This window comes from Callorhinus ursinus, unplaced genomic scaffold (assembly GCF_003265705.2).
Source record: "Callorhinus ursinus isolate GAN/ISIS: 27379988/994484 unplaced genomic scaffold, GSC_fseal_2.0 scaffold23, whole genome shotgun sequence".
Taxonomy (NCBI): Eukaryota; Metazoa; Chordata; class Mammalia; order Carnivora; family Otariidae; genus Callorhinus; species Callorhinus ursinus.
Window position 1 is genome coordinate 9077369 of NW_027397085.1, and position 22247 is coordinate 9099615.

At 44.0% G+C, this 22247-nt stretch overlaps 1 protein-coding gene across 1 annotated transcript in view; it reads right to left on the minus strand.

Annotated features, from left to right (window-relative positions):
• PIK3R1 (phosphoinositide-3-kinase regulatory subunit 1) overlaps positions 1-20663 on the minus strand; it is an 83279-nt gene extending 62616 nt beyond the window's left edge. Inside the window, exons 1-2 of the mRNA XM_025892836.2 lie at positions 20525-20663; positions 9895-10617 (exon numbers count right to left, since the gene is read on the minus strand). Coding sequence (XP_025748621.1) covers positions 9895-10231 — 337 coding nt within the window. The 5' untranslated portion in view covers positions 10232-10617; positions 20525-20663. The remainder of the gene's footprint in view (positions 1-9894; positions 10618-20524) is intronic.
• Between the last annotated feature and the right edge of the window lie 1584 nt (positions 20664-22247).

Genomic DNA, 22247 nt, shown 5'->3' on the forward strand with positions numbered 1-22247 from the left:
ACTTTCCTTTTATGGAGGAAGATTCTCAGGACGTAACAGTAATACCCCCAGTCCCTCCACCCCAGCCCTGCTTGGTTATTTTCTGAGTTATAATCTTCCATGGAATAAAAAAGCACCACTGGGGAAGATTAGAGGAAGAGAAGGGCATTTTGGGGACAGCTGCCTAGGCTCTTTCTGAATTACGGGCAGAGAGTCGGGGAGGACACGGCTCTGCCTCCCTATTTATAGGTAGTCAGAACTTACCCTGCCTATGTTTTTAAACCTGGCTCCGTTTAGTTTACAGTAGACATTTTCCCTGCTAGTTCTTGCTTTTGTAACTCTTGAGAATGCAAGTGTTTTTCTCCACGTTCTTAGGGACTCTAGTGAGTAGTCTCAAGAGGCTGTGTCAGGACCACCAGGCAGAGAGACCTTTTTAAATGAGGAAATTTTCAGATGTTTCAAGGGAAAAAAAACATAAGCAAAAATAAAAGCATCCAAGAGGTTTTGCTGGCACTCAACGCCTTTGAGAGACTATCTCTGTGCAATGTCACATTGTCCTTTTAAACACCCAGAAATAAAATTCACCTGTGCCTTTCACGTGCCCTCATCCACCCTCCTGTCCTTGGAATTCTGGAAACAGAAACACAATGTTTATGTTATAAACTTGGCAGTGACTGACTTTCCTGAGAAATAAAGTTTGACATTCAAAGGAATTTAGCCATTTAGCCAGTCTTTAAAATGGCGTTTACTGCTAACTCTGACAGAACTCAGGCTTAGGTTTAAGACTTCAGATTCATTTGAGTCAGCTTGGGATTTCTTGTATTTATGGATTTCAAGCAGCCACTATCTAACACGCCAAAACACATAATTCTTATGCTGGACATACTCAGCTTTCTGGCTTTTAAACAGGTAATAACCAGCCTGTGCTCCATTTCAATCAAAATGATATAATTATAAGACAGAAAGAAGAAAATTTGAAATTCAGGGAAACATTTGAAACAGACAGTAACGTCTTCCAAAATAACAGACATGGAGGGAAAATCACTTATCAATGGTACGTAACTTCTGAGCATCTGATCAAGGTTTATTTCTTCTCAAGAAAAACCACATACACACACGTACCCAAAACTTTGTCTTAGTTTCATGGCCTCGTCAGTTTCTTTGTAACTCAAACCTTTAATATATTTAACAGACATGAGAAAATGCTGTGAGTCGTATGTAAAACAAAGGTAATTTGTTGTGTGGTTGTATGAATGTAACAGCCAATGAAACCTAAAAGATAAAACAAACATAATTAAAGACCACCCAAAAAGCTGAAACTATCTGGTTTCTTCAGTTACCGATAACTTCACAAAGGACTGCTTAACAAGATCCACACAGCTGCATGCTGAATGTCCCTTCTATGAAGTCCCTTCTTTTTAAATATTTACAAAATCATTAGAGCTTTAGCTTCTTAATCTGGAAAATGATTTAACAATGCAATATTTGCAGGGTGGACAGAACAATCAAATGAAAAATGTCTATGAAATGCCTATCAGAATGCTTGGCAAACAGTAAGTCTGCCAATTTTATGGTCTTTTTTTTTTTTTAATTTTAAAGCCTTGGTGACATTTATTTTGTTAGTTTAAGGTACATTCTGAAAAAGGCATTTTCAACATTTAAATAAATCCATGGGCAAGTGTGGTATAATGACTACACTATATACTTCTGATGTATCTTAGCCAAATTCATTAAATCTCATTCCTTGGTACTCAGTAGATGATCAATATTATTTAGCAATTAAGTCATCTTGGTCTAACCTTTCTGAATCAATCTTTCTCCTTCAACAATGGGAAATTTACTTTTTCGCCACCTAAAAAAGCAAGTTCGTAATGTTGTGAAATACTTCCAAATTATAAAGTCATGATACAAACATTCAACTATGTTTCTACAATTAGGACATGGATAGAAAGATATATTTCAAACCAACCACTCACTGATAAAGAAGCAACATTCTTAAAGATTAAGAATTATTTTTTAAAATGGGATAAAAATAAACCCAGCAGTGTTTAATGCGGGTTCACAGATTATCTTATTTACAACCTGAAGTAATTCTGAAAACTGAATTTTTCAAGACACAGCAACAAGCTGGAGCCGACTTTCTCTAACAGTGTCAATGGTAGTATGTGCCAAGTCTGAGGGCCCTGCGGCAGGTTCCTTCCTCGGGGTAAAGCTTGGAGGATGAGGATGACCACCCCAACTATCTCGCTGACTTTACTACAAAGCAGCCTTGCCCAATGCCTATGCTAACACTTTACTTCTTGGGCACAATACTCTAATACCTCTATCACATAAATTTGAAGAGCTCTGAATAAGTAAATCTTTATAACCTGAATAGACAAATGTTATAACCATCACCCTGTCTACCTGCCTTGGAGAATTTAACAAAAAACCCACACCACCAATCCTCAGGCACTCTGAGCTCCTATCACATCAACAAATTTAGTTACACCACAGAGACACAGTATAAGGAAGGCATTCCATGAATATCTAATACACTCATGAACTGCAATGTGTCAAACTGGAAGTCACAAACCCATTTAAACGTCAGCAATTCCTGAGAGTCCACCAACACAGGGAGAGCATAAGTTCTCATAACTTAAGATCATACAGTATGCAGTTTTGCAAAACTTGCTACCAATGTGGCACCTTCATTAGCAACAATCCCATCTGATCTCACAGCCCAAGCTCCACATCAGATCTGGCAATGAGGTCATGCAAGCACATCTGCCCAACCATCCTAGCTTGTTTTTCTATCTAAGTCCCTTCACCTTCTGGGCTTACCCTTCTTCTGCCTTCTGGGCTGAAGGACTGGGGAAACACTACTAGTGACAACTTAAGTTTTCTGGATTATGTTTCTCAACAATTCTTTGAGTAGGAATAGATTAATGTTTACTGGCCAAGTGTCAGCAAGGTTAAAACAAAAATACAGTCAAAAGTCAGAAAAGACAGTATCTATTTCTAATTTTACAACTAGAGAACACTGGGATTAGAAGGATTAAGGAATTTAAAAAAAGGGGGGGTTAAGGAATTTAGAGGAAGCAAAGCAGAGTGGAATTTCTGACTCAAATAATGTATCACAGAGATTTACATTTCACTTATACCAACATCTTTACTATCTTGAATATCAAATTTGATCACCAAATTACAGTCTCCTACGATACAGTGTAATAAATTCACAGTCAGAACCTCAATATGCATCAAACTGTGAGAGGACGGAAGAATCTATAGGCACCACATAATACATGCTACCAAATGGAAACAGATGAGATGAATGCCAACACATCCAAGCAAGACAGTGTCCAGGAAAGGTATTCCTGAAAATGACAGCCATACGTTAGATGGCATGAAGCCACTGGGACAAAGTTCTGCATACATAATTATACAGAAAGATCTGCTGCTTGTTTTTATTTTCAACTGCAAAGTTCTACTTTATCAGATCATTTTAACAATGTATAGTGCATGGGATTATCATAGTAAAAACAAAATACTGTGGTCGCTTATAGAAATTAGTAAGAATAACACACTTACAAACTATTCTGACAGTTTTGACATTTTAGGGAAATTATACCCAAGGAATTAAAATAAAGCCAACTTCCAGTACACTCTGACCTCCTCTATTTAGATTAGTTTCAGTGAAAGCCTAAGAACTGTTTTGGTACTGAATGCAATAAAATCAACCAAGACCTCAAAACATTAGATATAATCCATCATGCAACTATGCTTCTCATTTCTAGCTATCACACCAAGTTATTTTCTCCCACTTCAGCCTTCAAACCAATTTTATGTCATTCCTCGTGGAAATCTGTTCGCAACAAAGACACACGTATATGCAACAGCCGGCTCTACTGCTAACATCTGTTTTCTTTTACTAAGAAAAACATGGATATGTAAATGGCATCACATATTTGGTATTCTGTTCTGCCAGAGGTACAAAATTCTCCCCTTTTTGGATGCTACTTAGCAGATGTAAGGCAGCATTTGTTGTTGAATTTAAGAATTTGAATTATTTTCTCAAACCCTGACTTACTGGAGAAGCGCTTATTAATCAGAATTTCTCCTGTTTTAGACAAAGATGCATTCACCTAGGAACCAGGGAAGACGGACGTCAAAGTTATCACAGAATCTACTGACAACTAAACTAAAAAAGAAATATTTTTGAATATAGAGTTCTACTTTTATGACAAGGAAAATTTCATTAGAACATCATCATTAGCTTGGTTGCTAGGAGACAAAACAGGCTCACTCCACTTAACAGAGATCCTGTTCAAATCAGAGGTGTGAAGGCTTTATTTAGGTAGTACAGATATGGACTTTGGACCCTTTAGCCATTTTGGGGAAAAAAAAAAAAAAAAAGAGCAGAGTGAAATGTCTAAAGCCAGAAGCCTTAATGAAATCATCTGAACATATATCTCACCTAAGAAAATACAACCAGCATACCATAGCTCTGTGTTTCTAAATGACAAGCATCATGGTAACATGGCAGAAATCTTCTCCTCAAGGAATGTCTTATCTGTAAGCTTGAACTTAACTGTCACCACAGCTCCAGGAAAGAAAAAATCAAGTCCTTCTGGTCAAATAACAGACTGGAGGAAGGAAGGAGGAATGTCTCCCTCTCTGTTTGGGAGTACCAAGAGGAACTCTCTACTCATCCCCCCTTAGGCTTTGCTTTTAATTCCTAATATGGCCAGCCAGGTCGGGGTAGAGCTTTTCTGCTAAAAAGCAGGAAAGATGTGAAAATCTTTTCTCTGTTTGTCACTTTCCTTCTCAACTAACCATGGATATGCAAATTATTAATTAGGGTTACTTGCCTTTCTCTTCACATTTCTGGGTAGACAAAATAATTAAATTTAAAATTTACAGGAAAAACATCTTAAAAATCAAGCCTTTAGTAAAGAGATTCAAAATGGAAAAAAAAAGAATAGAAATGCTGGCACTCGAGCAGGAGAACTTATTATAACATGTCACTTAATACATGAGTAACTCCTTCTGGGATCTTAAGAGAAGTGGTTAAGCTCATCTGATTTTAGCAAAAATAATTATCACATTTGTTTTCTCCAGACCTACTCTTTAATCAGTTATATTGGTGATATCTTTTGGAAATGTACTTCATTTCGTATTTAAACACAGAGGTCAAAATCTCTAGTGTTCTGATTAGTTTTTCCAGTGGGTCATTAGAGGCAGGGTTCGAAGGCCTTTATCTTCTTCAAATACCCTCTAACCAGCCCTGCTTTCTCACAATAGCAGCATGGTCAATGCAGAATGGGCAGTCAGCACCACAAGTCCGATGTCTCACCCCACCATTCAGAGGAGCTCAACAGGATGACCCTCTAACTTCACAAGCAAAGTCTCACCTAAGTAGGAGAAAAGGTGAAGTTATGACAAGGCATCATCTCTACTGAAACAGAACTTATAAAGGCAGGAATTTGTGAAGCAAAGTAAATTACTTTCACAGGTACTCTTTGGGTGAGCAACAGCAGTATGTTATGACCATGAGGCTCAGCAAAGGTGTATGATTTGGGATCAGGCCACTATCTTCTGTGACCTCTGTACAGTGTAGTCAATTTGTGTGATTTATTACAGCCTTGCCTTCTAGATGATGAATGACAACCATGGAGGGGCACTCAAATGCTGAGTGTGAGAAATGTAAAAATAACTTGGCCGGGGAAACCTTGAAAGCAAAGACAAGTTATAAGCTTTTTCCTTTTTCTGCTTAGAAAGAATTTTGATCAAAATTTAAAATAGGCCTTGCCAAATGTGTGCTTTGTGTTCTATATGTGGAACCAGCTGGGACCTGGGACTCACTGTCAGGGTCCAAAGTGGGAGCCGGTAAGGGGTGTGGATGGGGGACGGAGGTGGGTCTGAACTCAGATCCCTAAGTGGTCTCTCAAGTTAGCAGATTCCAATGTTTGATACAAACTAACGTGGTCACTAGGTCTATACAATAAACTAGATTCTAGTTTGTCACTAACTAGAATCTCACTAGTCTAAATATTGTGCATTAGCATGACTTTAAAGAATCGCAAAACACTGTCTCAAGAAATAGCCCCACGGGACAGCTATTTATGAAAGAAAGGAAAACATTTTCGTTCCCCTATCCCTACATCTCCACCTCCATCATTTCTCTGTGTACAGAGGAACTAGGGACTGTGGTTGAATGGGGTTGTATGTTTGGGAATGGAATGCCAGTGTCTGAAGAGCCTAATGCAGAAAAGAGCTGGAGTACTGTCTTTCAACAGCATGGCCCCCCTCAGGACCACGTGACACCCATTTTCCACACCCTTCACCTGTGCGAAACACTGAAGAGGTTCTCTCCAAAGTAGGTCACAGAGGGCTTCACTAAATGGTGGGAAAGTGCAATGTGACACTCCTCTTGGCAATTTTAGCCCCCAAGCAAAGGGAAGGAGATGAAAGGAGGGGAGAGGAAATAAAACCTGAGGATCCTTGCTGATCTTGACACACATTCTAATCACTTTGCTTAAGTGGCTGACAGAACCCTCTATCAGCTGAACACACTTTCCCGCTACCAGAACTACCTCTGCTAAGCACTGGAGTAGAAAATAACAGTTTTGGAGAACAAAGTATGCAACGGTCAAGGCCAAGGCTGCAAGATTCCTCAGATGTGAATGATATGAAAGCAAGTAAGCTGTGATTTCTAACCACAGAATGGGCTGTTGCAGCCTCCTGTGCCTGCCTGTGACATACAGAGTGCAGGGCTCTCAAGCCGCCTGGGATGTGAAACATTTAGATGAAGAACCTCAAAAGCAAGCCTTTATCCACTGAGAACCTATTGCACTGCTCTAGGTACTTGGGATCATGGAGGAACAACCAAGATTCCTGCCGTGATGGAGCCTACAGTCTGGCAGAGGGAAGAGATGATAAACATCCACATGGGAAGTAAATTCTATAGCAGGTTAGATAATAAAGGGTTTGCAAAAGCAGAGGGGCAGGTCACCATGTGAAACAGGGTGAGCAGAGCCAGCCTCCATGAGAAGATGTGAGCAGAGGGGAGAGTAGGTCGCCCAAGGGATGTGCGAGGAAGAGCCGGCCAAGCGGAGGGAAGGAAGCAGAGCCCTGAGGTGGGAGGGGAAAGGACATGGTATCCGAAGGCATGCTATTTCTCTCTCTCGAATCTTGACTTCATTTGTCATCGCTACTTCTCAGCACAAAATAGGGATGCAGTTCACGTTTACTGAATGACTCTGAAGCCAGTAAATACAACAATGGACCAATGAACAAATTCAATTCCATCGACAGACTGGGCTTCCTAAGAGACTACATGCAAAATGTAGCAGTGGAAGGTTTAGCAGATTTTCAAATGAGTTTCAAGAGCTCAACTTTACAGCTTTATTTCCAGGAACATTCCAGGAAAAGTGGAAAAGTGGGTTCTATTATGTAAGGAGGAATCCCTCACACAGTGTACTTCTGGCCAGGGTCCAATCACAACTTTCTTTTAAGGAGAGAGAAGGTTGCAAGAGCAGGAGACAAGAACCACACAATTAGCAGGCAGGCAGGCATGAGCATTCTCTGTCTAACCCCTGCCCATTACAGGGGGAGTGCCAACTCTCCTTATGACACTATCTCAACAGGAGACCTACATGTGATCTCAGGCCTCGAGGGTAACCTTCTAAGTAAAACAAAGAAAGTCAAACACAAAAAACAGGCTAAATCAAGTGGCAGGGGGAGTAAAAAGAAAAAAAGTGCTAAGGAATTCAATTACAGTAAGAAAAGAACTATCCTCTCTTGCTGCCCTACAATTTGTCACTGCAAAGTCTTCCAAACCAGAATCCCATAGTTCCAACATATATGTTTGTCCTTACAACTACTTTCCTTTTCAATGTGACAGGCAACTAGTAGGAGCCACTGAATTCTCATTTCAGACAAATCCTATTTAAGTGAGAACAGAAGACTAACATTTCTAGAAAATCTAATGTTTAGTACTACATTCCCCTCACAACCTCCCCATACTGCCTCTTCAACCTTTCAGTAACTCTTAATTTCTCATTGTATTTGGGCCCACTCTTTCTAATACCCGAATGCACATTATCATGGGTTTCTTTCCTAAATTCTGCTGAAAATTTTCCATTACTCTACCTTTTCATGTGTTACAAAGAAAAAAGAAAAGGCTGTGAAAAATCTCCATTGTCACATCACATGAGAAAGAAAGCACTGCAGAATAGTTTAGGACCTAAAAAAGAGAAAATCATTTTGCTTATAATGAAAGTTACACCTAATAGCAGTTATCAAATGCAATTTTGCTTAGAAATTATTTTTACAAAATCTGGGTCACTAATTTGACAAGATGCCCCTTTTCCCACCTTTCAATCTTCTCTAATCCAACACAGATACTTGGAGGATTCTGTCATCTTTTATATTCTGGGACAAATTAAATAGGTTTTCCTTTTGAATCAGGCTACTTTAAGTGTTTTGTTTTTTTTTTTTTAACTTAAAAAATTAACAGCCAAATTAAAAATATGTAGTTGGGTGGGGGGAAAAAAGAAACCACAATAACGTATACACTTTCTATCTGCTCAATGAAATGCAATGGTTGACAAAACTGTATCTACGTATGCAGTCAAGGTTTTCTGACTTACCTGCAAAGAAAAATTAACTTTTGCTTTTCAACTGTATAGTAAAAGACATTATTTGGACATTATTTATAAAGTACGGTATCATGTTCATCAAACATGTATCTCTTTTGGGTCAGGCAGGGGAGGAGAAGGCACATCCCTTCAGGTAGCTCTAGGCAGGAGTGCTTGACTTCTACAAAATATTCCCTGTCATATTATGACCCAGTGCTAAAAGGCAGCTCTTTATCCTTAAATTCTGCTCATTTATTCCCGTGTTACCTCATTCCTATGTGCCAGAATAAGCCAACATTAAAGAAGGCACAAGAGACTAAGAATCCCTCCCAGAAATACACAGTAATGCCACACGCCATTGGACTTAACATGCAACCGCTGCGGGAGGGTCCACCTGTTTTAAACCTACCTTCCCAAACCTTTCTCAGTCTGAGAAAAAAAGAAACAATTATGGGAAGAAAAAAAAAAAGCTTGAAATTTACTAACGAGGAAATGAGTGTTTAACAAAGGTCATAACGGCAAAGCTGAGCAAAGGGCTTGTCTCTGTGTGACACTGAACAGCAGAAAAACCTTAAATGACCAGCTGTGCACAAAGCTCAAGTGTGGACCATCTCCAATAATAAACAAGGAGCGGGTTTTGAATCAAGGTGGTTTCCATTTAAGAAAAGCATTCAGTAATTTTTTTTTTTTCTTGTGACAGCCTAGCACTCTAGAAGCAATAATGCTACGAATGACCCTGCCCGTGAAGGAAGAGAACTCCCTCTCCATCTATAGTGAGCACAGGATTAGGCGTCAGCTTCAGCCACAGTGTTTCTGGAGAGGAAACCAAGAGGGAGCTAACCAGGTTATAAAAACAATGCTTTCTTCTCTGCTTTCTGTGGTCACTTTATTGCTCTCGACATTTTTCCATATACATCAAATTAATGTTAAATATACTGACTTACCCTCTACTTTCCCCAAATGATTATTTAAATATATTAATACCAATTACAAGAGGAAGAATGCAGTAGTGTTTAATTCCATGGTAACTATAATAACAGGGTTTAAAGATGCTCACGAAACAGGTTCTCATACACCATCTCCTTCTTTTTCCAACTCTCTACCCCACAAACACAAATTTCTAGTCTTGCAATGACTGACCAAGCTTTTATACACCATACAGAAATTCAGATAAAGTTGCCAAAATGAGTTATTCTCCGAGGGTGATAGCCCAACACAACTCTCAGGCTTCTCCTAAAAAAAAAAAAACAAAAAAAAAACAAAAGCCACGAGGCAATCATTCATGAATACTGACCTTGCTGTTGCTCACCGTCTGCTTCAGCTTTCGAAGAACCTGGTGCAACAGGAAGGGGTCGAGGTGGTCGGGGCTTTGGTGTGGGAGGCGAGATTTTTTTCCTTCCAATATATTCAACGTAAGTTCCCGGAAAGTCCCCTCTTTCCCCCGTGGTTTCATTATAACCATTTAACCAGCCGATTTCTTCAGGCCTGGCTTCCTGTCCGTCACTGAATCCAAGAGCTACTAAGGACCCTTTATTCACAGTCAAGACATCACCCAAGTGCAAGTCAATATCTTCGTCTCGTTCCTTTTTGTAATCATACAGCGCTCGGTACTGATAGCCCTCGGCACTCATGTTGGTGAGTCTGTGACCATGCAACAGAGGAGTCTGGTGACACGCTGCAGTCTGATCTTACGTTTCTATGGAAAGCGAATTCAGAGAGTATGTTAAGATTCCTAATATGTGTCCAGCAGGGGACAGGGGACAACTCTCCAAAGGTTTAAGAGGAGAGGTGACCGGATGTCCGGCTATCCATCTGTCCTCCATCAATGGTGTGACTGAAGACAGGGTCCCACTTCCTCTGCGGCCCGCAGTCCTCCCACTGGCTTCCTTTTCAGCAGCTCATCAACACTTGGCCTCCAGGCTGATTCTCGCAGCGCGGCCCAATCCTTTCTGACACTCTTGTCACACTGTCCATCTGGCGTCTGATTACACTGTGTCACTCCACACGCGAGCTTCACCTAGCAAAGGAAAAACAAGACTTATGAATGAACATCACACTTTGCCATCTGTGTGAATTTGAATTTCTATTTCCATTCAACAAGTATTTAATCAATTTGGCACACACACACGGGCCAGCGTGCTACCGCTCCACGTGATATATACAACAAAGATGAGTAAGACAGTCCGCCTTCCAAGAACACTAGGCAGGGGTGTGAGGTGTGCCGGCATGTGGCAACGTCTCTCAGATAAGAACGGTACACGAGGAACCGTAACACTAGGTAAATAGTGGAAGACAGGCAGAGGCTAAAGGCTTTTGGGTTCCAATGAGGGAGAGACCACGTCTCACTGCAGGGATCTGAAGACAGAAAGGAATGTGTGGCATGATCTCACGTACAGATGTGACTAAGACATGTCGTATTCTGGGAGGAGCTAGAACAGGCAGTCCAAAGCATCGGAAGCCTAAGAGGGAGCACTGGAACTGGATTAGAAAGACAGGGAGGGGTTATAGGACACGACGCACTCCTGCACTGAGCTTGGGAGTACTATGGTCTAATTTCGGGAGCCACCAAAAACGCATGGAGGAAGGGGAGCGACAACATGAGAGCTGCACTTGAAGACTCTCGGTCTAACTGCGGTGAACGGGACGGACGGGCACAGGGATGGATGGGTGAGGATGGACTACACCACTGTACTACAGTGGTGTGGCTGAAAGGCCCTGAGGGCGGGAACCAAGGCGGCAGCAGAAGGTACGGAGGGGAGGAATGAAGCAACAGACGCTGCAGAGAGAGCATGAGTGGATGTGGTGATGCCCGAGTGAGAGTGAACACGGAACAGGAGCAGAAGGCCTACCCGGAGGATGTGGTGATGCCCGAATCAGAGTGAACACGGAACAGGAGCAGAAGGCCTACCCGGGGTTGACTCCGGTGGGCTTTAGGGGATGCTGGGCATACAACTGCTAGTGTAGGGGGCAGGGGCAAACCCAGCCTGTGATTCAAGAGAGGGAACCCGCTACAGACTTGATCAGCTGCAAATAAGGCAAGGCTGAACTCAATGGAATGGAGGAACTCCCAAAGAAAAACTATCGAAGGTTAAAAAATGATCCAAGAACCAAACACTGGGGTTCACTGAATGCAACCTTAAAAGCAAAGTCCAAGTTTGGAGACACACTGTATCTGGGCAACAATGGATAAGACGCTTTGGGTAGGAAAAGGTGATCCCTAAGACCGAATCCTGCAGGGGCCTCCAGCAAGGGGAACGTGAGGCAAGGCTGGGAAACCCGGGGCTCTGCCCACCACCGTATCATCACTGACTTCTGAGAAAGCAGACTCCAGTCCAGAGACACTGAGGACAGTTGCTAGAATTGAAGGAGTTAAGGAACTGAAGAGGGAGTAAGAAATGGTTGCTGGAAATTACCCTGGACAGATAGCCCTGGTGTAGGGGGAAACGAGTAGGGCAAGTTTTTGCTTTTTTTTTTTTTTTTCTTGTAACACAGTGGAGGCAGAGGAATTAAAGACTCTCTGGAGAGAAAGTCAGCACGTGGCCTGCCAACAGCACAGGGCGTTCATGTACACACTTTGCACTCTGGTCATTTCTCATCACTATCTTCATTATAAAGAGTGAAAGCAACTTAAAGGTTTCAGTTAAGCTGGCTGAGTAGCAAAGCAATAAACGAGAGCCACACAACATCAGCGTGCTATATCAAACCAAGCTTCGTGTGTTTTGATGAGGGGGCCACGTGAGAAGCTTGGTATTATAGGAACTCGTCCGTATATGCATCTTAACATGCAGAATCTAATCAACAGCCGGTGATGTTGGCATGCAGAAGCGTCAAGTATTCAACTTTACGTGGTTAGATCCTCTTAGTGGTAGTACAGTAACACTCTTAGGAGAGTTAATGTTAAAAGGAGCAAAAACAAACACTGGAAACCTTTGAATAGTTAGAATATTAATTTGAGATAGTATTCTAACTTTGTATTTCAGTCATCAGATAAAAAAGAAAACTAAAGCAACCAGCAGGGTGTATTAGAAAAATAAACTATATTATGTTTGAAGACAACCTCTCCTTTTGATGGCTCCAGAATCAAATTAAATATTCACTGCAGAAATTCACACAAAAATGTAGGACTGGCAAATCTCATTTTTAGTACTAATGTACTCTGTACAAATGAGACACAGAACTCTAAGGAACATGAAAATTTACATATCCCTAAATGCCTGGAAACCAGGCAACATGCCTAAGAATAATTTAATTCCTCCAAATCTGCCTTGAAATTTTTGTTAGCTTTTCCTGGCAATGTAGGTCTTTTTGGGGAAAAAAAAAAATCCTCAACTAGTACGTTGGATAGATCTTTCCACCAGCTGCTGCCTATGGCTTGTTCTATTTCAACAACCCAGTGGGCCAGTTTGGTGAGATTCTTAACAGAATGGGGAATATTGTATCTACCCACTCGTCTCCCCCTCTACCCCTCCCTCCCTCCCTGTCTGTCTCTCCTCATCACTCTCCCCTACACAGCCCTCAGCCACCACCGGGCCCCTGATCACAGCACACCCATGCAGATATGCATGTTCCTAAACAGGGGACACCATACTAAGAGGCCCCATGTCTGGTCAGGGTTCTACCAAGCTGAAAATTGTGCTTATGTTACCTGAGGCTAAACCTGTGCAAAGAGAAAAAGAACCCTGAGGAACCTGATGACTGAGAGTAGCAATCCCCAACCCAGACGCCAAAGACTTAGATGTCTCTACTAATTCCTGTCCCTCGCTGTTTTTAAAAGGAGAACCTTAACTTTCTGTGTGAGAAAAATCCTGTGTAGAATTCTGGGCCTTCATCTGATTTAAAAAAACAAAATAAAAAAACCCCAAATCAACAAAAACCCTCATCTTCTACGATGCTAGGATTATGAGAACACACCATTCCTGTCTTCTGGGACTCCACAACATCAAGGCCAGGAAGATCAATCCAAACAATTCAAGGTTGGCCAGAAGTCAGTGCCAACTGAGAGGTTGGAGAGCAACCCTGTAAGAGAAGAGGGAGCGCTGACTAGTCAGCTGGGTGGCAACTGCACAGCGGCCCTGGCCAGGGAGAAGGGGCAGGCGCCTCAACCACACTGCATGCTTTCTCCTAACAGCCACCCCCATTTCGAGGACTGTCACCGTCATCTTGGTCATCATGGGTATCATCTAACACCTACTGGGAGCTGGATGTGTATTAACTCACTCAATCATTGCCATCTACTGTTCATTAGGAACTATATGTGTATCAACATGTTCACTCCTCAGCATAACCCCGAGGCAGCACTTATCAATATTCTCACTTTGCAGGGGAGGAAACCGAGGTACAGAGAATTGAGTACCTTGGCCATGATAACACTCAGCAACTGGGAGATGGAATCACAGTTCCCATTCAAGCAGTCTGGCTCCAGGGCCACAACTTTTGACACCACTAGAACCTACTGCCCAAGTTCAACATGCTTTGATGACCGAGGACAGCCGAGGTATGTCCACAGGGTCAGTGATGCAGATTCTTTGCCGGCACATTCTGACCCCTCAGATTTAACCCTGAACGTCTGCTTTTTATTTACTCTTTGTGACAGTGGCCTCACTGATAGTGTTTGTGGCTTTTTTACAAACACACCTGCCCAAAAAAGTCACTACAACTTGGCAGCCGTTCCATCAAGTTCGGGACCCAGTATCTTGGACAAGGCAAATTTTCTTTCAAAGAGACTTCAGTAAAATGCATCCTTGCCAAAGAAGTCTATAAGCTAGTGAATGAGAGAATACTGGGCACATCACGTCTGGAAGGCTGCCCACTTCTAGAATCCTGCCCACTTATGCTCTACAAGCTGAAGCTTCTGCCATCTGTATCCCTCTCAGCCTCTATGCCTCCTACCAATATCCCAGGCACCTGACTACACAGTTTCTAACAACTCAGGTCCTCCCTAGGGGAGTATGTGGGGTATTAATCCATAGTCACAAGAACTATCATACCTAGATAACTGGCAAGTTCTTTTTTCTCTTACCCTCACATTCTCCCCAGGACTGCAGAAGACTCAGCGGCCTGAGACACTGGCAGCACCTATGTAATGTAACCCTTCTAGGATCAATTTGGAGCCCGAGCTACCCACATCGACAGGATATATGTTGCCCAGATTCACAAGATTATGTCTCCAATCTCTTTGGCTACATTCACCGGTCCAGTGAACTATTTCCACCTAGCTCCGAAATAATTGTTAACACAGTAAAGGCTTTATAGGTGGGTTATACCTACCCATCCATAATTCAGTGTTTTCAAATAAGCAAAGCAATTTTATAATCTAGGCTCTAGGCTAGTGCATACATAAGTTATAGGAACAAAAGATATAAAGAAATTTTATAAACAAATAACTTATTCTTACATAATATTGCATGCAACAGTTTGAAATTTTTTTTAATGGTAATTACTGTGTTCCAGTCTTTCAATCCTTTTAAAGACTGCCTGCCTGCAACACCATTAATCAATGTGTATTTTCTCTCTTTGCTATGATTTTGTTCCTCAAAATAAAATTGTGTCTGATGCCTGACAGTCAGGAACCCATGACTTCTTAATGTAGAAAGGCCTGAATGTAAACTTTCAGTTTAACCCTCTAACCCGCAGGCATTCTGGCAAAGAACCAAACAAAATTCTCTGAAAAGTCCTCTGACTTTGCTGACTTATTCCCCTTTTACAAAGGACAAGGATTTAGCAAACTTGGTGGGGAGACAGGAATATAGGATATTTTTAAATCACTTGAAGTAAAGCAGGAATACGCTCCAATCCTAGGATTCTGTCCTGTGATTCAGTGAGCAGTTTGGCACTGGGTCCCAGCACACAGTGGGTCTTCACTTTGGCTGCAAAGGCGATGGAGGGTTCCTGGGCCCACAGCCCGTACTTCCCTACATCCCATCTCTCCATCCTCCCTGGGCTAGCTAGCTGTGAGTCTAGGGCAAGCTCCACAACCTAAATTCACTGTCTTTTAAATAAAAGACAAATCATCCTTTAAAAATCTCTTCACCTGTCCAATACAATGGCCTGGAAATCATAAAAATCAAAGTTAGAGCGAAGTTAGATTAAGCCTAAAGTAACAATCACCAGATATCCTCATTCATTTTCCAAACCGACCAGAATGTGTCGCCTGCTGCGATGCTCAGGGCTGAGTCCACACTGTGGGCAAGCAGGGTGTCTAGGGCAAGACTCCTGCCTGCAGCCCTTCTGGGGCTGGAGGAGCAGTGGGGCTGGGCGGGGTGCAAGACAGGCCCAGGTGAAACAACAAGGAGGCAGGACTCTCCCGAAGGCAAAGTGATGACACAGAACTGGAACGCTTTAGGAGGGGCAGTGAAGAGAGGCCCAGGTCCAGCTGGAGTGCTCACAAGGAGGCTGGCGGAAAGATGCTGGTGCTCCTGCTGTGGGTCCTGAGGGGCCTGAGAAACATATCCCACCACACAGGCAAGGCCACGGGGTTGACCGTTCTGGTCCCTGCACCATCACGGGGAAGAGACCTGAGGAAACGGCCGTGGAACGAGAGGACTGGAGATGATCTGAATCCCCTCCTCTCGTGATAATACAATGGTATTTTGCAAAAGTCTTAACGAGAAGATTAGTATAAGCACCGAGCTTCAGACACAGGCAGCTGTCCCCATCACTGTCTGGATTTTTAACCTTGGGCAAGTTACTCAGATCTCTCTGTGGCACAATTTTATCATCTGTGAGACAGATACAATAAGCAAACTTAGACCTCCCGGGGTTACTATGAGGATTAAATGAAATTACATGTATAAAGTACTTAGCTCCATGCTTGATAATTAGAACTTAATATAATTAACACCAACATAGAGTTTACTACTTAATATAATTTAACACCAACATAGAGTTTACTACGGGCCAGGCACAGCATTTAGAGTTTTGCATAGATCAACTCACTGAACCCTTACAACCATCCTAGATACAATTACTATCCCCATTTTACAGATGAGAAAACAAGCACAGAAAAGTTAAATGATTTGCTTGACGTTACATAGCTAGTAAACTGCAGCTATGTTATTACTGGTACCATTACTACTACTATTACTACTTGCATTCAACACCCCTTACTGCCATTTATACAATTCTTATTTGAAACAGGAGTATTTGCTAGGAGTTTTTGTTTGCACTGCCTCTAAAGGCTTGCGAACTCTTGTAAACGAATCCTCAAGTTCGTCCAAAATAAAACTCTCTGCTGTCCCTTTAACTCCTTTTCAGAGTAAGTAGACACAAAAAGGCAACATGTGGACTTTGCCCACCTAGTTCTCTCCCTGCCTGAGGGAGAGGGGTGGCTTTGGAGGTCTGGGCAAAGGAGACCTGGGAGGGGCCAAGACTCCTCTCCAACAGGGTTTGGTGGTGGCTGCCTAGCTGCTCTCAAAGAGAAAAGAGTCCTCCAGGGACTAAAGGTAGCTGCGTCCGGAGGTTTCAGCCCTAGCTCCTCTGGGGGACGAGTCCAGGGTCTGGACCACTGGGGTCCAGCCAGGAAGGGGAGGGGCAAGGCACGCCTGACCAGGCACCTTGCTTTATTAACTCACTCTTGCGCACCGGTGGAGTCTCTTCACACTTTGGCACTCTCTGGGGTGATCCTTCACCTGAAAACTATTTTGACTACAGGTGCCTGTGGGTATGTATTCGATTTACTTTAAGGAAAACAATGCTGGGAAGATACAATCTCCAAAGATATTTTTACAGCACGATTTTTTTTTTTTTTCAGCAGAAACTATGCTATGCTCATTATACACTTGAGGGGGGGGGGGAACAACCAACATAAGCCAAACAGACAAGTTTATGAGTAATTACGTAGTCTACTTCTCAGCTCATTTGGCATAATGCACGTGAAATGGCCTTTAATCGCCATTCTTTTAGGCAAATAATTCCAATAAGAGAGTTGGCAGAAGCGCAGCAAGAAATCACATTAGAATTGAGAAAAAAGGCAATAAATAACATGAATATTTTAAAAATTACTTACAACCTAAGTTTTTGATTAAAAACGATTACAGCATTTATATTGTGCCTTCTAAGGTAAAAAACTAAATTGATAAGCCGTTTCTTCCACTGGTAAGTAACCTCATTTTCTGAGAGCTTCACTAAGAGACTCCATTCTCTTGAGTTCATTGGCAAATCCCTGTGCCCTCCAAAACAGATCTGCGGGGAGCCTGTCTAAAATGGATAACATGCAGAAAGAAGCACTTCCCATTTTCTTCTGCGTGGTGTATCCCGCACAGGTGAGAGAATTAAAAGCCAAATCCCAAATGCAGCCATTATCTCAGCTTTTTATCATCTACCTGACCATAAAATCATTTTCTTTAAATCTGCTCATTCGCCATCATCTCCTTAGTCAATAAAACACAGTTTGGAAATCACAAAATGCAAACACAACAAAAGATGAACTGAAATTGTCCCTGTTTTCGGGAGCAAGTGGACAATCTTTCAGAGTGGATGCCTTTTTAGAACTACCTAAGAAAAAAAGGAAATTCTGACCAACACCCTACCTTAAAAATTACAAGGCACTCATGGAAAAAATTAATACGTATGGTCACTTTTAACAACACAAGGTTCGGGTAGGTGGTATATGTTTGCATTTAAGATACAAAACCCTTCAAAAATCGGCTGAGGTACAAGTGGCAATTCCAGAAGATATATGCATGCGACCAGCACTACTACCACCAACCCAAACATGTTATTATTATAATTAATTATAACTTGTTGTACCACTTCTGTTCCCCAAAACTAACTTTTTATGCTGTGGGGATTTTCTGATCTTAATAAATATAAATTTCTAAAAATAGCTAAGAAAAGACAATATAATTAATTGATGGGAAGTGAAATGCTTTTTCACACCATCAGCATCACACATGTGAATGGACACAGTGATAACATCATTTTACAAAAGCAGATAAAACGGCAGATAGACATGTGTACACTAGAGTTCTGTTATGCAACTGACAAGAACAGGTCCCATTATCAAGATGGAAGTTAAAAAGCAAAAGCACATCACACTTTGAAAGTCAATATGAGATACACAGATCTTCCAATCACAAAAACCTATACACTGTTATGAAAAAAAGTATGACTACTACCTACCTATCTACAACACGCATAAAAAAAGCTGAAGAGGCCAGCAATGACATAACCCAACAATTCTGCACGGCAGATAAGGTAGTCTCCACTGACCTTTCCAGTTTAAAGCTTGATTCTGAAGCAAACACACCTTCTCAAACTTTAGAGGGACAATGCCCCCCCAAACTACTTTTAGGGTATTTTCTTTGTAACAACCCAAACACCTGCTTCCCAAAATTTAAGCAACTTCTGTTTCGAAGAAATTACCTTCTATTGATTTGAACTGTTCATTTCAAGGACAATGTGATCTATCAAAAACCTGTATGGGGGGGTTCTTTTTTAAAGATAAAAGCTATTTGTGGCCTTCTCCGCAGAACTCGCCAAATGCCCAATGATTTGCACCTTGAAGATCCATTACCCTAATAGCTGTCTCAGAAATGAACCTGTCTTCTCCGATCTTTTCTAATCACTACCAGCATCTTTAAAGTTGCGAAACGCAACCCAAGCTAATGAAACATTAAAATACAATTCAACATAAATGCCTGGGTCAGTAAGCTCTGTGAATGTCCCGCCTAACAACTAAAACTTGAACCTCACTACACTGAAATGACAATCTTATGCTGCACTCAAAACCCGGAACTGCTTTATCCAGCCGTACTTCGCACTGAATGACAAAGAGAAAAAGAAGAGAACAGAAAAAGAAAAAAAGAAAAAAAAGTGTAGCTTCCAAAGTCATAAAAGCCCCAAATACAAAGTAAACTCATACTCGGATACCACAGTGCTGCAGCTCCACCAGGGATTAACGGTGGAAGTGAGCCCTTTTCGATATTAATAGCACTCAGGGAAGCATAAGAAATTCCCCAAATCCAGTTCCCAGGCGCTCTGCATTCAACATGTAACAGCCACTCCACTCACACCCTTCTATTTCATGCTCGAATTCTGGTTATCGAAGTATGTATTTGTACAGGAGTGGCTGGCCTGAGCTCTTCAGTTCTCTTTGTCTTGTGATCTGCGGGGCAGTTTCTGCTCTTGGGAAGTGAGTGTTAGAGCTGTGGTTGCCAGACAATTCCCCACGATATTTTAGCTGGGGCTTGCCACACTCCCGCTCTCCCTAGCCGGCTCCATATTGCTGGGCAGGTCCCTCCAGTCTCGCCCCGCGATACGAAAAGCTGGATTTCCGGACTGTTCGAGGACCCCATTAAATATGCCTCCAACAACCTGTCCAGGCCCAGCCGGCACTAGACGCCTTTAGGGCCCCAGCGACCAGCCGCCCCGAGGCGCACTTCCCCCACCCCGGAAGAGGAGGAAGGCAAACTTCGGAGGGCGGGGGCTCGTGGCGAGCTCCGGGGACCACCGCCGCCCCACCCGCTCGGGGGAACGGCTCGAGCAGCGACCCTGGTTGAAGCTAGAGGACGCGGGGGGAGGCTCCGCTCCTTCCCGCTAACTCAAAGGCAACGGTCTGGGCGCTCTCCTCCGGTGAAGGACCCCGGAAAACTGCAGCAGGGCGACAGTAAGGACCCTCAAAAGTGTGCGGTAACGAAGGGGTGGGGACAAGCCCGAGATCGCCTGCAACTCGGGAAACGAATGAGTCCGGCGGCGTGCAGAGCCAGCTCGTTAGAGGACCGGGGAAACGGGAGCTCGGAAGCTGCCGGAGCACGCAGAACGCTGGCCGAGAACCGGCGATGCCGGCGGCCGGCCCGCTTTCCCCCGGCTCGGCTCTGCAGAAGCGGCTGCTGGTGACAGGAAGAGAACGGCGGCAGCCGCGCGCGCACGCACAGCTTCCCCCTCCCGGGCACACACACACACCCGGACCCGCTGCCGCCGCTTACCTCCCCCGCCGGCCGGCTTCCTTCCTCTGCGGGGCCCAGGCTGCAGCGGCGGCCTCCGACGCGCCTCTGACCCGGCCCCGACTCGCCCGCCGTTCCCGATCCGAGCTCGGCGGCTCCAACCCGCTAGCCCGCTGCCCTCGTCGCCGCCGCCGCTCCCTCCAACTCCGCTCCAGCTGCTCGCGACTCCTCTCCGTCAGCCCGCAGCGCCAGTGCCCGGCCTCGGCCCCGCCTTCGGCCCGGCCCAGCGCGCCCCGCCCCCGAGCCCGCGCCAACCAGCGGGCGCGTCTCCGCCCCTCTCCGCTGGCGCCGCGCCCTCCGCCGCTGCCACTCACTGTGCCGGCCTGCGAGCCGGGCGGCCGGAGGGGCGGAGCTCCGGCTCTGCGGACCCTTCCTGCAGCCGGGCTGGCCTTCCGCCCCCGGCCGCGGGGATGCCCCGGGCGGCCGGGCAGCGCGCTACCTCCGCGGTGGAGCGCTCTGGGTCTGCGCCGGACCGCGGCGCAGCCAGCTGCCGGGGTCTCCGAGACCGGAGGCGGTGGGGCTGGGAGAGGTGGAGGACGAGTTCAGACTTAGAGGCTGCGGCTCTAATCAGAGTATCTGGAGACGAACCCCAGCCTCCTTCGAGCCCCCCGCGCCCTAGCGGAGTGCCAGGGCCGGGGAGGACTCAGATTCCAGGGCTCGCCAAGGCGGGGAGGCCCTGCAATTCCGGGCTTCGCCAGCACCGCCTCGGGAGTGGGCGGAAAAACCACGCCACCCGCGTGGAGCCCGGGGGTGAACGGAGGGTGAAAGGGTGAGGCGGAGGGGCTAGTGCCCGCAGGCTGCCGCGAGCTCCAGCAGCCTGGCACCGCCGCCATCGGGAGCCAGGCGGGCCCGAGAAAAGGGAAGAGAGTTTGATGAGGAGGGCGCACGCTGACTGATCCTTACCAGTTTTTGCCTCGCGTAGCAAATGTAGGTCGCTCAGGCGGACCACGGCCCCTCTTCTTGCTCCGGGTGTCGGGAGTGGAAGCTCACGTGAATTACACTGTCCCGTAAATTCGCTTTCAAATGCAGATTCTCCCACTAAGAATCATTACTAAGTTGCTCAAAAAAAAAATCTGATGTTGGTCCAGACCTTCCAATGACGGGTAACATAGAATGCGAGCAACCTGTGTTCTGTCTGCCCTTTACCCTTAAGCCCTTTAAGAGTCTGCTTTTTTAAACCTCTATCGCCAGATTCCTCTTTCAGTAGTTTTGAGATCTGCACCTGCCCAGCCTGCTTACCTTAGAGCACTTTCTACAGCTCTTTCCCCGTTTCCTTGCAAGGATATTCCTTTAAAAACAAACAAACAAAAGCAAGCATTTAAACTTCTGTCAAACTTTGAATTTGGTGCTTTATTCCCGTGGGTGTTGGAGGTAAAGAACATCCTGAAATGTCTTGAGTATCCTCGGACAATAAAATCATTTTTAAAGGTGACTCACACTCTTAACAGAAAAGTAAGTTCCACTTCAGGTATCAGGTACTGGCCTTTCTATTATTCCAACACGTCTCTTGAAGTGGAGAAAGAGAAAGAGAGAGAGCTACCTACATGTTTAAGAATCCACTTAATCTAAAAGTTTACCCAAGCAACGTCCTTTTCCACCTACTCTATGAAATGAAGGGCCTCATCTATTGTTTGCCTGAGCTTTGTAACTGAAATGAGGTGTCTCACCCTGTAGTAGAATTACTTTGACCCAATCCAATAAGCTG